The sequence below is a fragment of the Prionailurus viverrinus genome, chromosome D1 (assembly GCF_022837055.1).
Source record: "Prionailurus viverrinus isolate Anna chromosome D1, UM_Priviv_1.0, whole genome shotgun sequence".
Classification (NCBI taxonomy): Eukaryota; Metazoa; Chordata; class Mammalia; order Carnivora; family Felidae; genus Prionailurus; species Prionailurus viverrinus.
The window spans coordinates 104,866,572-104,882,176 of record NC_062570.1 but is presented as its reverse complement, the minus strand read 5'-3'; the positions used below and the strand labels follow the sequence as shown (position 1 = coordinate 104,882,176).

At 42.9% G+C, this 15,605-nt stretch overlaps 1 protein-coding gene across 1 annotated transcript in view; it reads left to right on the top strand.

Moving 5' to 3' along the window:
• The window catches only part of LOC125176649 (membrane-spanning 4-domains subfamily A member 4A-like), a 98,700-nt gene extending 84,565 nt beyond the window's left edge, over nt 1–14,135 (top strand). The window contains exons 3-8 of the mRNA XM_047878422.1: nt 1,556–1,715; nt 2,814–2,942; nt 4,880–4,936; nt 6,140–6,298; nt 10,849–10,950; nt 13,891–14,135. Coding sequence (XP_047734378.1) covers nt 1,556–1,715; nt 2,814–2,942; nt 4,880–4,936; nt 6,140–6,298; nt 10,849–10,950; nt 13,891–13,962 — 679 coding nt within the window. The 3' untranslated portion in view covers nt 13,963–14,135. The remainder of the gene's footprint in view (nt 1–1,555; nt 1,716–2,813; nt 2,943–4,879; nt 4,937–6,139; nt 6,299–10,848; nt 10,951–13,890) is intronic.
• The last annotated feature ends 1,470 nt before the right edge of the window (nt 14,136–15,605 follow it).

Here is a 15,605-nt window from a genome sequence, read left to right as displayed (position 1 = left end):
CCCTCTCTGTTTCTGATATGAACTCATTTGTTTTTCTTATTTCCACCAGGTTTTTTGCTAGATCACTAATAATGTATTTCCTTTGGCCTAGCATGTGTAAATAAGGTTAATAATGCTTTCCAGAGAAAATGTTCACTCTTTGACTTTGTGCTACAAATGAAAGACCACACATGTCCAAACTTGAGACTTTTATGGAGCCTCAGGGAAGCATAAATGGTATCAAAATTGATGGTGGCTTTGCAAAGACTTAAGTTTCACTTCCCTCAAAATTTATGGGTGTGAATAAATGAATGAATAAAGTGTTCAGGTGGTTTAAATGTTTTGCCACATAATCTGACTGGGATTACTATATTGAGGAGAGGAAGCAGCATAAGAGTGTTATGTTTGTGCTCTGAGTCTCAGAAAAATAATTTTATGTGCCTTTGCTATGCATTAGCAAATCAGGATTTAAAACATTTTAATGGGGGCAAGAGATTTAAATTCTCAGTGCCAAGGCTGTGATTTGGGATTGTAAATTCTCTCCGCAAAGTCCAGAGTTTATAAAGTAGGATCCAAGATTAAATAAATCATATTTAGTAAAGATGAACCTGGAGAAAGTTTCCAGCTCAGAGAATGTAACTGTGCTCTGAGTCAAAAAGGGAGATTTTACAATACACAGGAACACAGTTTATTCCTATCATAAAATTTACCTTTCAAAGGAGAAATGGCTGACATCAAGGGGATATACAATAACAGGGACAGAGATAATAAGTGCGGACTCCATGTATTTGAGGGGCCCGCGTATTCACTTCAGTTCTCTCTGGATTTCCCTCTCTTCAGTGCTTTCTGGTATCTTGATGACACATGGCATTTCTCTCTCTCTTTTCTCTCTCTCTCTCTCTCTCTCTCTCTCTCTCTCTCTCTCTCTCTCTGTTTCTGTCCTTAAGGTGCTTCTTGTTCCTCTTTCCTGGCTGGCTCTTGCAAGAGCTACATTTTGCAAGGACACCTGGGTGACATAGTTGGTTAAGCATCCGATTTTTGGCTCAGGTCATGATCTTGTGGTTTATGAGTTCAAGCCCTCTGCTGGGCTCTGTGCTGGCAGCTCAGAGCCTGGAGCCTGCTTCAGATTCTGTGTCTCCCTCTCCCTCTGCCTCTGCCCCCTTTGCAGTGTGTCTCTGCCTCTGTCTCTCTCTCTCTCAAAGATAAATAAGCATTGGGGTACCTGTGTGGCTCAGTCGGTTAAGCGTCCCACTTCAGCTCAGGTCATGATCTAACAGATCGTGAGTTTGAGCCCCACTTTGGGCTCTCCCCGTCAGCGCAGGGCCCGCTTCGGATCCTCTGTCTTCCTCTCTTTCTGCCCTTCCCCCACTTGTGTTTTCTCTCTCTCTCTCTCAAAAATAAATGTAAAAAACATTAAAAAAAAAGTCCTTTGTAAAATAAATAAATAAGCATTAAAAAAAAAGAACAACATTTTGTAAAGATGTTCTAATAGCTGTATAATGCAGGAAGAGAATGTAGACCCCAGGTTATCCTGTCATTTCCAGGACCTCATCCTAAATTACATTTCTTACCGCAGCCCCTTTTCTGCCGCCATGGCAACCATGCAAGGAATGGAAGGGACCATATCAGAGGCTGGTCCTGGTGGGTACCAGCTGGAGCAGCCCGCTGTTATCCAGTCACATCTGTGGAAAAGGATGCCAGAGAAGTTTTTGAAGGGGGAGCCCAAAGTCCTTGGGGTAAGTCGGTTACAGATCTGGGAGAGGCCAGTCTGGTTGTAAACTCATAGCCGATGAGTTTTAATGCCAAATACTCTGTCCCATTAGCCTCACAATACATCAGCCAGCCCTAGGGGCCTGGGTATATGATGTTCAGGCCCTATCACTCAAAAATGATATGATATTCTGTTATATCTTGCTTCTAATTTAGTTGTATTTAGAATATAGTGGCTTGGGATGGATTCTAGGGTGGTGCGTCATCTGTGATAACTTTAGCTTCAGCGGAGAGAGGCAGCAAAAAAAAAAAAAAAGAAAAAAAAAAGGCCACATGTCCGCCAGCTGGTGTCCACCCAGCACGTCTTCCTGAGAGCTGATTGCCCCGCATTGTTACTATCTCTGGGGAATTTTCTTAACCTGCTCCTCAGAGGATGAAAATTCTTCAGCTCCCTCTGCATTTCTGTCTGGAGTCTGGGGGCGGGGCGGTGTGCCTAAAAGAAATGGAGAGTTTAAGGAAAGACAGGTTAGTGCAGGTGGAAGGACAGTGAGTACAGGGGTTTATCTCTAGCCCCAGCTTTAAACCAAGGGGGCAGAGTCATCACAACACACTTTGGATCCTTTTTATGCTGTGGGATGACCGTACTCCAGCACTTTGATTTTTAGAGCCCTGGACTCACTCGTGTCCTCAGGCCCTAGACACCGAGAAAGTATCATGTTGCACTTCTCTTTTTCTTCTCCTGTACACTCCTTCCTTCACATTATTTTCCCTTGCTCGAATAATTTTTAATTGCTTCCTGATTCCTGGGTCACTGCCATCTGAGAGTGTAGTATGTAAAGGAGATCAACAGCTATGGTAGACTAGCAGCCCCGGGGGTCAGTAAAGCACCTCTGGGTAGGTCCTGGTACATTCTTTTTACCTTGAAAACGACCGAGGCAACTGGGATAGACATCCCAAGAAACTCCTTGAGTAAATTAACATATCCGTAGTTTTTTATAGGAAAGCAAAGCGACAGGGAAATATCATGACTATCTGACTGTTTCAGAAGACAGAGAAGAGGGGTGACCTGGTGGTCGGAAAGGGAGTGGTAGCTAATCAGTTTTTACTTGCTTCATCATTTCTAGGTCGTGCAGATCCTGATTGCCATGACGAACCTCAGCCTGGAAATAATAAAGATGAGTGCCATATTGCCACTTTCTGACAAACATTCTGTTTCAGGGCTGGACGTGTACATAATTGGGAGGCCAGTGATGGTGAGTAGAGTACCTTTTGATATAGTTGGAGACAGCATAAAATAGTTGCTAACATCCTGAGCTTTGGAATCATATCCTAACCCTATTTTGTAGTCCTCTAACTTTGAAAAAGATATCTAATCTTCTTTTGACTGCATTTTCTCATGTTTCGGGTAGGAATAATAACGTAAGACTCGTAGAGCCAGGCAGATTAAATATTTAATATGTATCAGGATATCACAGCAGCACGTAGCAAAAGACCCAAACCAGGATAGATTAAACACTGAAAGCACTGATTATTTCACAACAAGAAACCCAGTAGACTTTGGTGGATTTTTGGAGCATTGTAAAGTTTTACTCATCTATATTGTTCACATTCCTTGTTAAGTTTTTTTCTCTCAGAAACTTCATATATTTTTGCTATGCTAAATGAGGTTCTCTTATTAAATTTTATCTTTAAACACACAAATACATGCATATTTGTATATAATTTCTGTTTATAATGTTCTTCCCATGTGCCTTAATGAATTTTCCTAGCATTTATAGTTGTTTTTAATTGATACTCTTGGAGGTCTGCAGTATAACATATTCATATTTAACTAACAGTAATTGTAAACATTTTCCTCAAATATCTCTCTTATGTAGTTATTTTGGTTAATATACTAAGGAGAGTAATACATAACCATCTACATCGTTATCTTGATTTTGACTCTAATAGAGATGGCCCTAGTGTTTCCCTGTTAGCATGATAAAGACGTCTAATATTAGAGACAAATATTCCATCATGTTATAGCAAATGAAGCTCTTCATGTTTTATAAATAATGGTTAAGTCAATAAGAATGTTGAATGATATAAAATGTCTTCACGTTGTAAACATAAATAACAATTAGCATGTGAATTTTCTCCTCAAATCTGTGTTTGTAAATTATAATAATATGCAATATTAAAAAATCTGGACATTTGAAAGAATACCCCACATAGTCATGATGCATCTCATATAATATGATGGATGATTCTCCCTGCTTTTTTTTTTTTTTTCCAGAAGTGACTTAGTTTACCCTAACCATTTCCATGTCTTGGTACTGAGAAATGTTTGAAGAAATCTACTAAGCTGTTTCATTAGATCAGTCTTTTTTCTGGTATTAAGATACAATTTTTCGGAGCACCTAGGTGGCTCAGTCGGTTAAGCCTGTGACTGTGGCTCAGGTCATGATCTCACGGTCGTGAGTTCAAGCCCCGTGTCAGGCTCTGTGCTGACAGCTCAGAGCCTGGAGCCTGTTTCGGATTCTGTGTCTCCCTCTCTCTCTGCCCCTCCCCTGCTCTCTCTCTCTCTCTCTCAAAAATAAATAAACATTAAAAAAAGTTTAAGATAACAATTTTTGAAACTCCTGAAATCAAATTTGGAAAGCAAACCCAGAAATTCAACAAATAGTGTAAGACAGCAGGTCTAATCAACTTGATTCCAGCTGTTTTAGCTATATGGAAAATAATTACCCGAATGATGGAGCCACACGGAATAATATAATCAACATCTAATATGTAATTGAAAAACTTTCTTTGCTACTATTTTATTTACAACTTTTAATAGTCATATTTTAAGACAGAAGCTTTAGTTTCTCTTCTTTTATAATATTTCATTAAGTTCTGGTACCATATTAGGGTTCCTTCATGTCAGGAATTTAGAAACTTTCACTATGTTTCAAGGCCCTCAGTTTAAATACCATTGCAGAGAGACTTTTTTTGAAAGCCTTGATAAACTCTCCTGTGCATCCATCTGGTAAAATTTCTCTGTTGTTTCTGGGAAAATAGGAGACTTATTTGCAATCTCTGGTGTTTCTTCCAATATAATTGGTCTGTTTAACATATTTATCCCAGTTAGGGGTAAGTGTTAGTAAGTTGGGATTTCAAATTTTTGTTTAAAGGTTTTTTAACTGCATTTTTTTTCTCTTGTTACTAGTTTATTATTTCAGGGTCCTTGTCAGTTGTAGCAGGAGTTAGAACTACAAAAGGTCTGGTGAGTAATATTTCCTTTCTTCATTTGTTTGTATGCGTGTTTTTGTTCCAAAAGACGGATTAACCAAGTATGTATTCTGCCCGAGTAGAAAATAGACTTTGTTTGTTTTTTAAAAATCAAGAGAGATTATAAGTTTTACATAGCTGCATTGGTCTTCCAGAAATTATAATTAAAAAAATGGCTGATCATAAAATTTCTGATACGGGAAGGCAGTTGCTGAGAAACTCTTTATGAAAATAAAGAGAATTCCTAAAAAGGAATGTCAAAATGGGACCCATCAAACAGAGCCTGCACCTTGAGACTCAGCCCATAACAGTGGCACCACGTGCTGGTGTGGCAAAATATTTATTGACTTATTGATTAAAATGTGTATTCTGACTGTGTACAGAAAGGATTTTCTTTTGGTTTGTAGGGGAAGGAATTCACGTTAAGTCTGTTCAGTAAGGAAAAACAAATTTCAAACATAACTCTCATGCCAATATGCCTTTCACAAAGCCAATAAAAGGCAAAGGCCTAGATCTCAACCAGTGTGTTTGCTGGCTAGAGACCATATTTGAGTTTTCTTTGCTCAAAGGATAAAGATCAGACGATGGAGCATAATCTGTATGGTTTTTCCAAATCTGACCTCGGTCTGTCTCCCTAGCATCTTGTCCAGCTGTAACTGTTAAAATCTCCCTCATGCTACAGCCACATTAAGCCCCTCATGCTTTCTTGGAGAAGTTTGGTTGTTCTAAGAAGCTTCCACAACTTCACCAAGAGAAGAGAATGTAGAAAAAGGAATGCAGAGCAGAGGGAGGTTGTCCACAGAAAGCGCAGAGGCGTCAGAGGCAAGCAGCATCTGGAAAAGAATGTGCAGCCAGGCACCTGACCTAGAGAGGGCCGTGGGAGTTGGGCGCAGACAGATCTGTCCAGCTGGCATGTGAAAAAGAGTTTATCTCCTGGGCCTAGGGGTTGTCTGAAGGATTCAAGCTTGGGAACAACAGAATCATATTTGTGTTTGGGCAGGAGACAACCTGAAAGGGCTTGTGTTTCAGGGAAGAAACAAGTGAGGAGACAGTCCAGTCATCAAGATAGAGAAGGGGGACCGGTGCAGGGGGGGCGGCTGGGGGGTGGGCGGGCAAGAAGTGATGTGTGCAACGTGGCTAATGGAAACACCCCCGTGGATACTGTTGGATTGTTGACTTGATTTTCCTTTCTTTCTAGATTCAAACTAGCCTAGGATTAAACATCTTCAGTTCTGTCTTGGCCGGAGTAGGGGTCCCCTTCACTATCTCCTCCTTGGAAGACTTTCAAGCAGGTGTATCTGCCTGCATCTTTTATCAGAGGTTGGAGAGTTGTTCCATGGCCATGGCCATTTTACTGGTGAGCACTTCCTCTCTTCCTGCGATACTGTAGGGGAAGCCAGGCACAGGAGCCCTGGCCCTGGCAAAAGTACCACACTGTATTCCCTAACTGATAAATGACTCACTTTGGGAAATTGGAAATGATTAAAGAATAGGGCCATCTTTTATTCAGAAGGCAGGCCCACATCTCATCTTTTTGTTGTTGTTGTTCCTTTCTGTTTAATTCGAAATCACCAATTCTGCAATCCACTGTAAAAAGGGAGCCCAGATGTCAATCCCTCTGTGTCCCCAGGGCTCCCTGATGGAGTTACCTGGTTCTCTAATAATAGAGTAAAATTGTCTTGAACATTATCCAATGAGTGGTGAATGATCTAGTACCCCTCCCCACCTCTCTGGATGCTCTTGAAAGATTAAGCCCTTTGAGCCTCAATATCCCACTCCTGGAAAATTCTCAATTTCCACTCTGTATTTCACTACTTGGCTGTAGCACCTGCCCTCACTTAGGTATTATCGTAATGGCTCTGTTCTCCAAATTGCCGCTTCCACCAGAGTGTGCGGGTTGTGAAGCTGTGGGCCACTGGGTAAGCACGGGGAGGGGGGCGCTATTGTGGCACAGCTGTGACCAAAATGCAATAGAATCTTTATTATTAAAAAGTCTAGGGGCACCTGGGTGGCTCAATCAATTAAGCGTCCAAATCTTGATTTCTGCTCAGGTCATGATCATGCAGTTTGGGAGCTCAAGCACGGTGTGGGGCTCCAGGCTGACAGTGCAGAGCCTGCTTGGGATTCTCTCTCTCTCTCTCTCTCTCTCTCTCTCCCCCCCTCTATCTCTATCTCTGTCTCTGTCTCTATCTCTATCTCTATCTCTGTCTCTGTCTCTGTCTCTATCCCTCTGCCTTTCTCTCTCTCTCTCTCTCAATAAATAAATAAACTTAAAAAAAATTTTTTAGGTCTAGTATCCATTCTCAGGACCACTGAATTCCTTTTGTCTCTCCTGCTTGAGACCTTCCGGCCTTTCACTGTGCTGCTTCATCTCTCCCTCACTGACCCTTGTCTTCACCCACACGTGGAACCTCCGCATTCTTCCGAACTTATCCCGAATGCAGATCAGTTGCACTGCCTCCTCTAATCCTAGATATATCCTGAGTGCCATCCAGTCACACCAAAATAATCTCTTGAGTGTCTCTGCTAAACTAATTTCTACTCCTCTTAAGATTTCTAACAGCTCTTATGGAGTGCAAGTTTATTTCCTGCCACTTCCTCAGAATCAGAGGGTTTCTTCCGAGAACTTAGATGCTTCCCCCCTAAGATCAGATGGTGAGAAGTTGACAAGGGCAAGATGAGATTCTGTGCCTTCCTGCCTCTGATGCCCCTGTTTGTATTTATATTCAAGTGTCCTCTCTCCTCCTCCTGAAGAAGAAGCCTACTTTCAGTTTCTGCAGTTCTCTCCACTTGAGGTCTACAAGGGCACAGTAGATGAGGACAAAATCTGGAATGGACCAGCTGCATGGGGCTGGCTGCCTGGGTGTGGGACCCACGCAGGCACAGGGGGCTTACCAGTTAGAAGAGTGATACACCTGGTTTACTGCTCTACTGTTGCCGTCATAAAGTTCTTAATGATTTTTGAACAAGAGGCCCTATAAATAAAGTAGCTGGTTCCACCTTCTTCTCAATCACCTTCTCCCAGAGGCTGTCACGTATCCCTATTGTGTGAACACTTTTTCTGCCTGGCTTTGCAGCAGAGCAAATCCATAAGGGTTCCTGGAATCTGGAGTATCTGGTCTGTTCTTACCGGGGCACCTGCACAGTCATTCCACAGACCTGTGAGCCCATATTTTATGGTGGGTCCTACAGATGGCGCTCTGGGAGATGAAAGAAGGGGACCAGGCTCCTACCAGTAGGAAGCTCCTTGGAGGAAAATATAGAAATACTGGAGAGCACAGAGCTCCTGGGTGGCTCAGTCGGTCAAACATCTGACTCTTTTTTTTTTTTTAATTTTTTTTTAATGTTTATTTTTGAGACAGAGAGAGATGGAGCATGAAGAGGGGAGGGTCAGAGAGAGAGGGAGACACAGAATCCAAGGCAGGCTCCAGGCTCTGAGCTGTCAGCACAGAGCCTGATGCGGGGCTTGAACTCACGGGCCGTGAGATCATGACCTGAGCCGAAGTCGGACGCCCAACCGACTGAGCCACCCAGGCGCCCCAAACATCTGACTCTTTTTTTTTTTTTCAACGTTTTTTATTTTATTTTTGGGACAGAGAGAGACAGAGCATGAACGGGGGAGGGGCAGAGAGAGAGGGAGACACAGAATCGGAAACAGGCTCCAGGCTCCGAGCCATCAGCCCAGAGCCCGACGTGGGGCTCGAACTCACAGACCGCGAGATCGTGACCTGGCTGAAGTCGGACGCTTAACCGACTGCGCCACCCAGGCGCCCCCAAACATCTGACTCTTGATTTCAGCTCAGTCATGATCTCACAGTTCGTGAGTTTGAACCCCGTGTCAGGCTCTGTTCTGGCAGCGCAGAGACTGCTTGGGGGATCCTCTCTCTCTCAAAATAAATAAACATTAAAAAATGTTTTTAAAAGAAATAAACATTGGAAAGCAGCTAGAGGTTGATGAAGGCCCAAGGGCTTACTTTTGAATGTGATTCTAAGAAGAGTGAAAAAGTGAGCTCTTTGTAGGAAAGAATAGAGCACACACTATCTGGAGTCATTAGGCAGAACAGTATGAAATTGGCAATGATCAACTCTGCTTGATCTAGAAAGACAGCGGCTTTATATGGCTCAAGCTCATGTATTATATATATTTTAGCTACTTTTTGTTGGAAGTCCAGCCTGACTCTTTTTTTGAATATAAAGTTTTATTGGAACATAGCCACATCCATTTGATTGCATATTATCTGTGGCTGCTTTTGTACTATAACTGGAGAATTGAGTATTTGTGACAGAGACCTTATGGGCTGTAAAACCTAAAATATGTGTTAGCTGGCCCCTTGTAGAAAGTGTGTCAATTCCTGGTCTACCCTACCAGATTGTAGCATCCTCAAGGTTAGGGAAATCGTCTATTTATTTGCTGTTCTGTCTTCTGTGCCTATGACAATTCCTGAAACATAGAGGCTACAATATGTTGAAGAGATGAGTAAAGAGATAAGGAAATGACAAATGCAAATATTCTCAAGGCTCAGCTGAGTCTGTGTCACACTGTGTCACTGTGTCTGGACTCTTGGGTCTATTGACTTTTCCACAAGAAGATAGGTACGATCCCTATCCATGGAGAGAAAAAGAATATTTAGACCAAAGAATTCCAGGCATCCAATTCAGGTTTTTAGGGTAGTGAGAGGACTACCTAGTGTTTCTCAAATCTGACCATGTGTTGGCTGAAGATAAGCCCAAAGCCAGTTCTCGGGGGAGATGGGTCACAGACTGACTAACTGGGTGTTCATTGTTAGGTTAGTTTCTTCTTGTCGCTGTAACAAACTACTGCCAATTTAGTGACCTGAGACAACATAAATTTACCGTCATACAATTCTGGAAGTCAGAAGTTCGGAATGGTTCTCACTGGGTGAAAATCAAAGTGCTGGCAGGACTACATTCCTCTCTGGAAGCTGCGAGGGAGAATCTGTTTCCTTGCCTTTGCTGGCTGCTCGAGGCTGCCTACATTCCGTGGCTTGTGGTCAAATCCTATCTTCGAAGCCAGCAGTGCAGCATCTTCAAATGTCTCTTGGACTTTGACTCTTTTGCCTCCCACTTCCACTTAGAAGGATTCTCTAACTTTTTGGGGCCCACCCAGATAATCTCAGAATAATCCCTCCATCTCAAGGTCAGTTAATAACCAACCTTCATTTCATCTGCAAAGTTAATTCTGCCTGGCTATGTAACGAGACATCTCCAGAGCTTCTGGAGATGAAGATGTGGACCTCTTTGGTCTATTGATATTCTGTTCACAATTATGACTCTGCCTATAACTACCAAGACGGGAGATGATACTGTTGTGTCAACTCTATGGAACTTCTGGTGCTTGAAAGAACTAAGTTATCTTTATGCCCCTAGCCCCTCCCCCGCCCCTTTAAATAGTTTTCACATTCTGTACCTACAATAGCAGTGGAAGGTAGAGTGTAGGGAAAAGTGATTGTTTTATTAATGGAAAAACTGGAAGCATGAGTGGTACTCAACAGGCCAAGAATTGGCCAAGGGTATGGCTGCAATTAGGAGCCAGTTGTTCTGACCTCAGGCCAGTGCTTCTCTTTTGGCATTGTAATCAGATGGTCAGCGCTTGATTTATTTTCTTTTCTTTAAGTCTATTTATTTATTTTGAGAGAGAGAGAGAGAGTGCGTGCGAGCTAGGGAGGGCAGAGATAAAGGGAGACAGAGAGAATCCCAAGCAGGCTCCACACTGTCAGTGCCAAGTCTGATGCTGGGCTCGAACCTACAAACTGTGAAATCATGACCTGAGCCAAAACCAAGAGTCTGACGCTTAACCAGCTGAGGCACTCAGGTACCCCAGACGGTCAGTGTTTTAAACTTGTCATCTCTGTTCCTCACGGTTCTTGGCTATGCATTTGTTCCTAGAGTCTGGATGCTGTGGTGCTCCTTTTAACCGTGCTAGAGTTCTTCGTTGCTCTGACCCTATCTGCCTTTGGATGCAAAGTCACCTGTTGTCATCCTGGCGGGGTGAGTATTAGGCTTCCCTTGAAGCTGTCTGTATTAGTTTCCTGTTGCTGTGTAATACATTACAGAAACGTAGAGGCTTAAACAGCACACATTTATTACTTCTCAGGTTCCATGGGTGACGAGCCTGGGCACACCTCAGCTGGCCCCCCTGCTCTGGGTCTGACAAGCCTGTAGGCAACAAGCGGGCTAGGGCTGTGGTCTCAGCAGACCCCTCTCATCCTCTTCCATGCTCCCATGACACAGTTTATTTCCTCTCAGCAGTGGAACTCACAACTCACTTCCACTTTGAGGCCAACAAGAGAGTGAAAACCTCTGATGCCTTCAGTTCCTTTTAAAAAGTTCACATGATAAGGTCAAGTCTATCCAGAATAATGTCCTTCTTTTAATTGAAGAATAATTTTTTTTAGTTTTTTTTTTTAAGTTAATTTATTTTGAGAGAGACAGAGCAAGTGGGGGAGAAGCAGAGAGAAGGAGAGAGAGAGAGAGAGAGAGAGAGAGAGAGAGAGAGAGAGAGAATATCCCAAGTAGGCTCCCCACTGTCAACTAAGAGCCCAGTGCAGGGCTCAAACCCACGAACCTTGAGATCATGACCTGAGCCGAAATCAAGAGTTGGATGCTTAACTGACTGAGCCCCCCAGGTACCCCTGGTGTATAATTAACATACAGTGTTATGTTAGTTTCAGATGTACAGCTTAGCGATTTGACAGTTCTATTCATTACTCAGTGCCCACCACAGGAAGTGTGGTCACCATCTGTCACCATACAAGGTTCTTACAATATAATGGATATATTCCCTAACTCTGCATCTTCGTGACTGATTTATTTTATAACTGGAAGTTGGTACCCCTTAATCCCCTTCGTCTATTTTGCCCGTCTCCCCACCCTCCTCCTCTCTGGCAACTACAAGTTTGTTCTCTGTGTTTAAGAATCTGGTTTTGTGTTGTGTTTTAGATTCCACGTGGAAGGGAAATCATATGGTCTTTGTCTTTCTCTGCCTTATTTCACTTCGTGTAACCATCCGTGTTGCTGCAAATGGCAGGACAGCATTCTTTTCTTATGGCTGAGCTGTGTTCCATCTATATGCATATACGTACCCATCTTGTTTATCTTTTTATTTATCAGTGGACACTTGGGTTGCTTCTGTGTCTTGGCTATTGCAAATAATGTTGCAGTAAACACATACCTTTACAAATTCGTGTTTTCGTGTTCTCTGGGTAAATACCCAATAGTGGAATTACCGGATGATATGGTAGTTCTATTTTTAATTTTTTGAGGAACCACCATACTATTTTCCACAGTGGCTGCACCGATTTACATTCCCACCAACAGCGTACAAGGGTTCTCCTTCCTCCACATCCTTGTCAACACTTATTTCCTGTCTTTTTTCATACTAGCCATTCTGACAGGTTTTTAGGTGATATCTCATTGTGGTTTTGACTTGCATTTTCCTGATACTTAGTGACGTTAAGCGTCTTTTCCTACGGGCTATCTGTATGTCTTCTTTGGCAAAATGTCCAAAGAATAATATCCTCTTTGATAAACTCAAAGGCAACTGATCGGTTACCTACTCACAGGAGTGACATCCCATTATACACAGGTCCCACCCATACACAAGGAGAGGGAGTCACACGAGGGCATGGGTCACTGGGTGTCATCTTAGCATCTTGCCTACCACAGTGAATAAAGAAAAGCTCATTTTCTCCATCCTCGCTCCCACAAAGGGCCTCCTCTCTTAGTCCAGATCAGAGAGTACTTCACAATGGAGAGGACCCCAGAGAGTGCCCGGTTTTGACCCATTACCCCTATCATAGCAACCTTCCCTGGGCTACTGAAGAAAGTCAGGCTTTCAAACTTTTCTACCAATGTGCACACATCCACCCATCTCTTACCCTGAGACTGGCAGCAGATCTTCCTGGCCGCTGAGCAGAAAGAACATCACGTAGAGAGAGGATTGGTGCATGGGAAGAGAGAGAGAAAAGACCAAGAGGCACCAGGAAGAAAAGGAGAAGGATCCCTTCCATGAACTGAATTTAAATGCCAGGAGCCGCTCATTAATTTGATTACCCAAAGGCAAATCATAAGACAGTAATCACTTGGCGAGATTATTTCTCTCTTGCTCTTCTCCCCCATTTTGTGCCTCTTTACTTTCTTTTGGGGTTTCCATGCTTCACCACATCTCCTGCCCCACAGAAGAGAGATGGACTAACTCTATTAGTGGACGTCTGCGTGTCAAGGCCCTAGAAGTTAGGGTTTTCAGCAATTCGTAATGACTGCAATTTCATTAGGTGAAGCGTCTTATTTTCATTCACCAAAGCGTTTGCACAAGGGACCAAATGCTTTAGTGTCGTAATGTCTAGACCTGAACTCCCTTCTGCTCCTGGAGTTACAGAGCTGGAAATGCTGCTCCCACAATTCTCTTGGTGTGGATCCGGAGGAGCAAGGTCTTTGAGGCATGTGATGCCTAAGTTTCGTCTCTTCCCGGTTCCATCCCACCCCGCACCCCTACACCCCCACACAATTTCACACTGAGTTTGGGGAAGAAAGACCAGCATTTTCCTCCATTTCCTGATGATTCCTTCCATTCTGAGTCGGCGTAGTTTTTGAAATGATTGAGTCATGGCCAGCAAATCAGGATTTGGGTGTGTTGTTGCCATCATACATAAAGAACCTAATTTGGAAGAAGAGCACTAAATTTCCCTTAACACCTTGGTTTACTCCACTTGCTGGGCAGCATCATCCACTTACAGGGTCACTGTCAGCATCTCATGCCAAGAGCTATCAATGCATATTTTTCTAAGATCCAGTCTGATCTCCAGAATGCCAGAGAAACCCCACCAAGTTGATCTAGAGATTGAATCCAGAGAAGAGAGAGTAGGGTCTGATGATGATATGGCTACTTGGTTGACTCACTCACCTGCACCATTCTGATTGATTTCACAGGTTGTGTTGATTCTGCCATCGAATCCTCATGTGGCGGAAACAGCATCTCCCACACCATTTACAGAGGTCTGATGTCACCAACAGATCAACAGCAAAATGTTCCAGAAAACCTATCCTGCCAGTTGGGCAAGGACACCACTTGGGGAAGTACCAGAATCCAACTCTGATATATATAGATATATTTCAGAATCATGTTCTCATTTTCCCCCAAGACCTCAACAACTCATTTACTGGCTCTTTATCAACAATAGCAGAAATTAAATAAATAAATCATGCATTTAATGAGTCACTGGTGCTTGAAAGTTTTTATCCATCTTCAAAACTTTAGATAAGGACATTAAGTTGGTAAGTTAGATTCAGCAGAAGGTCAAAAAGATATTGCTGAAATGAGGACTCCCTGAAGACTACATTTTTCTGCTTCCCTGGCCAACACTCCTCCTTCTGATTTAGCTTTCTTCTCCTGCCTTTGGAAGTGCAAGGTGGGTTTTTTTTTTAATGTTTATTTATTTATTTATTTTGAGTGAGAGCACGAGCAGGGAGGGGCAGAGAGAGAGGGAGAGCAAGAATCCCAATCAGGTTCCGAGCCCCACGTGGGGCTTGAACTCACGAACGGTGAGATCATGCATGACCTGAGCTGAAACCAAGAGTTAGGTGCTTAACTGACCAAGCCACTAGGCACCCCATATATGTGTTGATTTTTTTAAATGACAGCTCCCTCCCTCACTTATCATTTTTTCTCCAATATTTCATTTACACTGTACAGTTTTTGGTGCACAGCATTTATTCCCATTTGTTCTGATATCATGACCTGAATTTCCTCTAAAGAACCACCATTCCCTTACTCCCAGTTCATGCACAGGGTGAAGCTTACTCTACCCCCAACTTCTCCTAGACATGGGCAATGGCAGAATTACATCAGCCCTACTAAAGTGGCTGTTTCTGTAGTAGGTTAGTGACCTAAGAAAAACCAATTGTATAAACTACACATTTCCGATCAAAGCTAATCCCAGCATTTTTGCTTCCCACGGACCAGGAAAGAGAGTCTTCCTCTTTTCTCTTTCCTGTTGGGCTTGGAGCTGTGCCGATAAAAATCTGATGCTGTTAGCAGCATCATGCTACTGTATGAGTCCTAACAGAGGCAAGTGCTTACAGAAGAGAGCAACACTGAGAGTTTCCAAGTGAAAGATTAGTCCCTAACAAGTCCTTCAAATTTCTGATTCAAGGTGTCCCTGGAATTGGGCCAACTTCTGGAGTCAAGCCAATCCCTGAAGTTTTAGACATATAAAGAAATTAAAATAGATCAATTCAAGTACTGCAGTAACCACACGAAATCCTCCTATGGCTTCTTCTCTAATTCAGAATAAAAGCCAAAGCTCTTCGGGTGCCTAGATGGCTCAGTCGGTTAAGCATCCAACTTTGGCTCAGGTCATGATCTCACAGTTCATGAGTTCAAGCCCCACATCAAGCTCTGTGCTGACAGCTCAGAGCCTGGAGCCTGCTTCAGATTCCATGTCTCCCTCTCTCTCTGATGCTCCCCCACTCACACTCTGTCTCTCTTTCCCTCAAAAATAACTGAACATGAAAAGCCAAAGCTCTTACTAAGTCCTACAAGACCCTAAATCACTTGATTCTTTGCTGTTTTTTGGATTTTATAAAATACCCTATACTCATATTTGCTGAGATGTTGCTTTGAGTTCATATTAAATGGCCAGAGA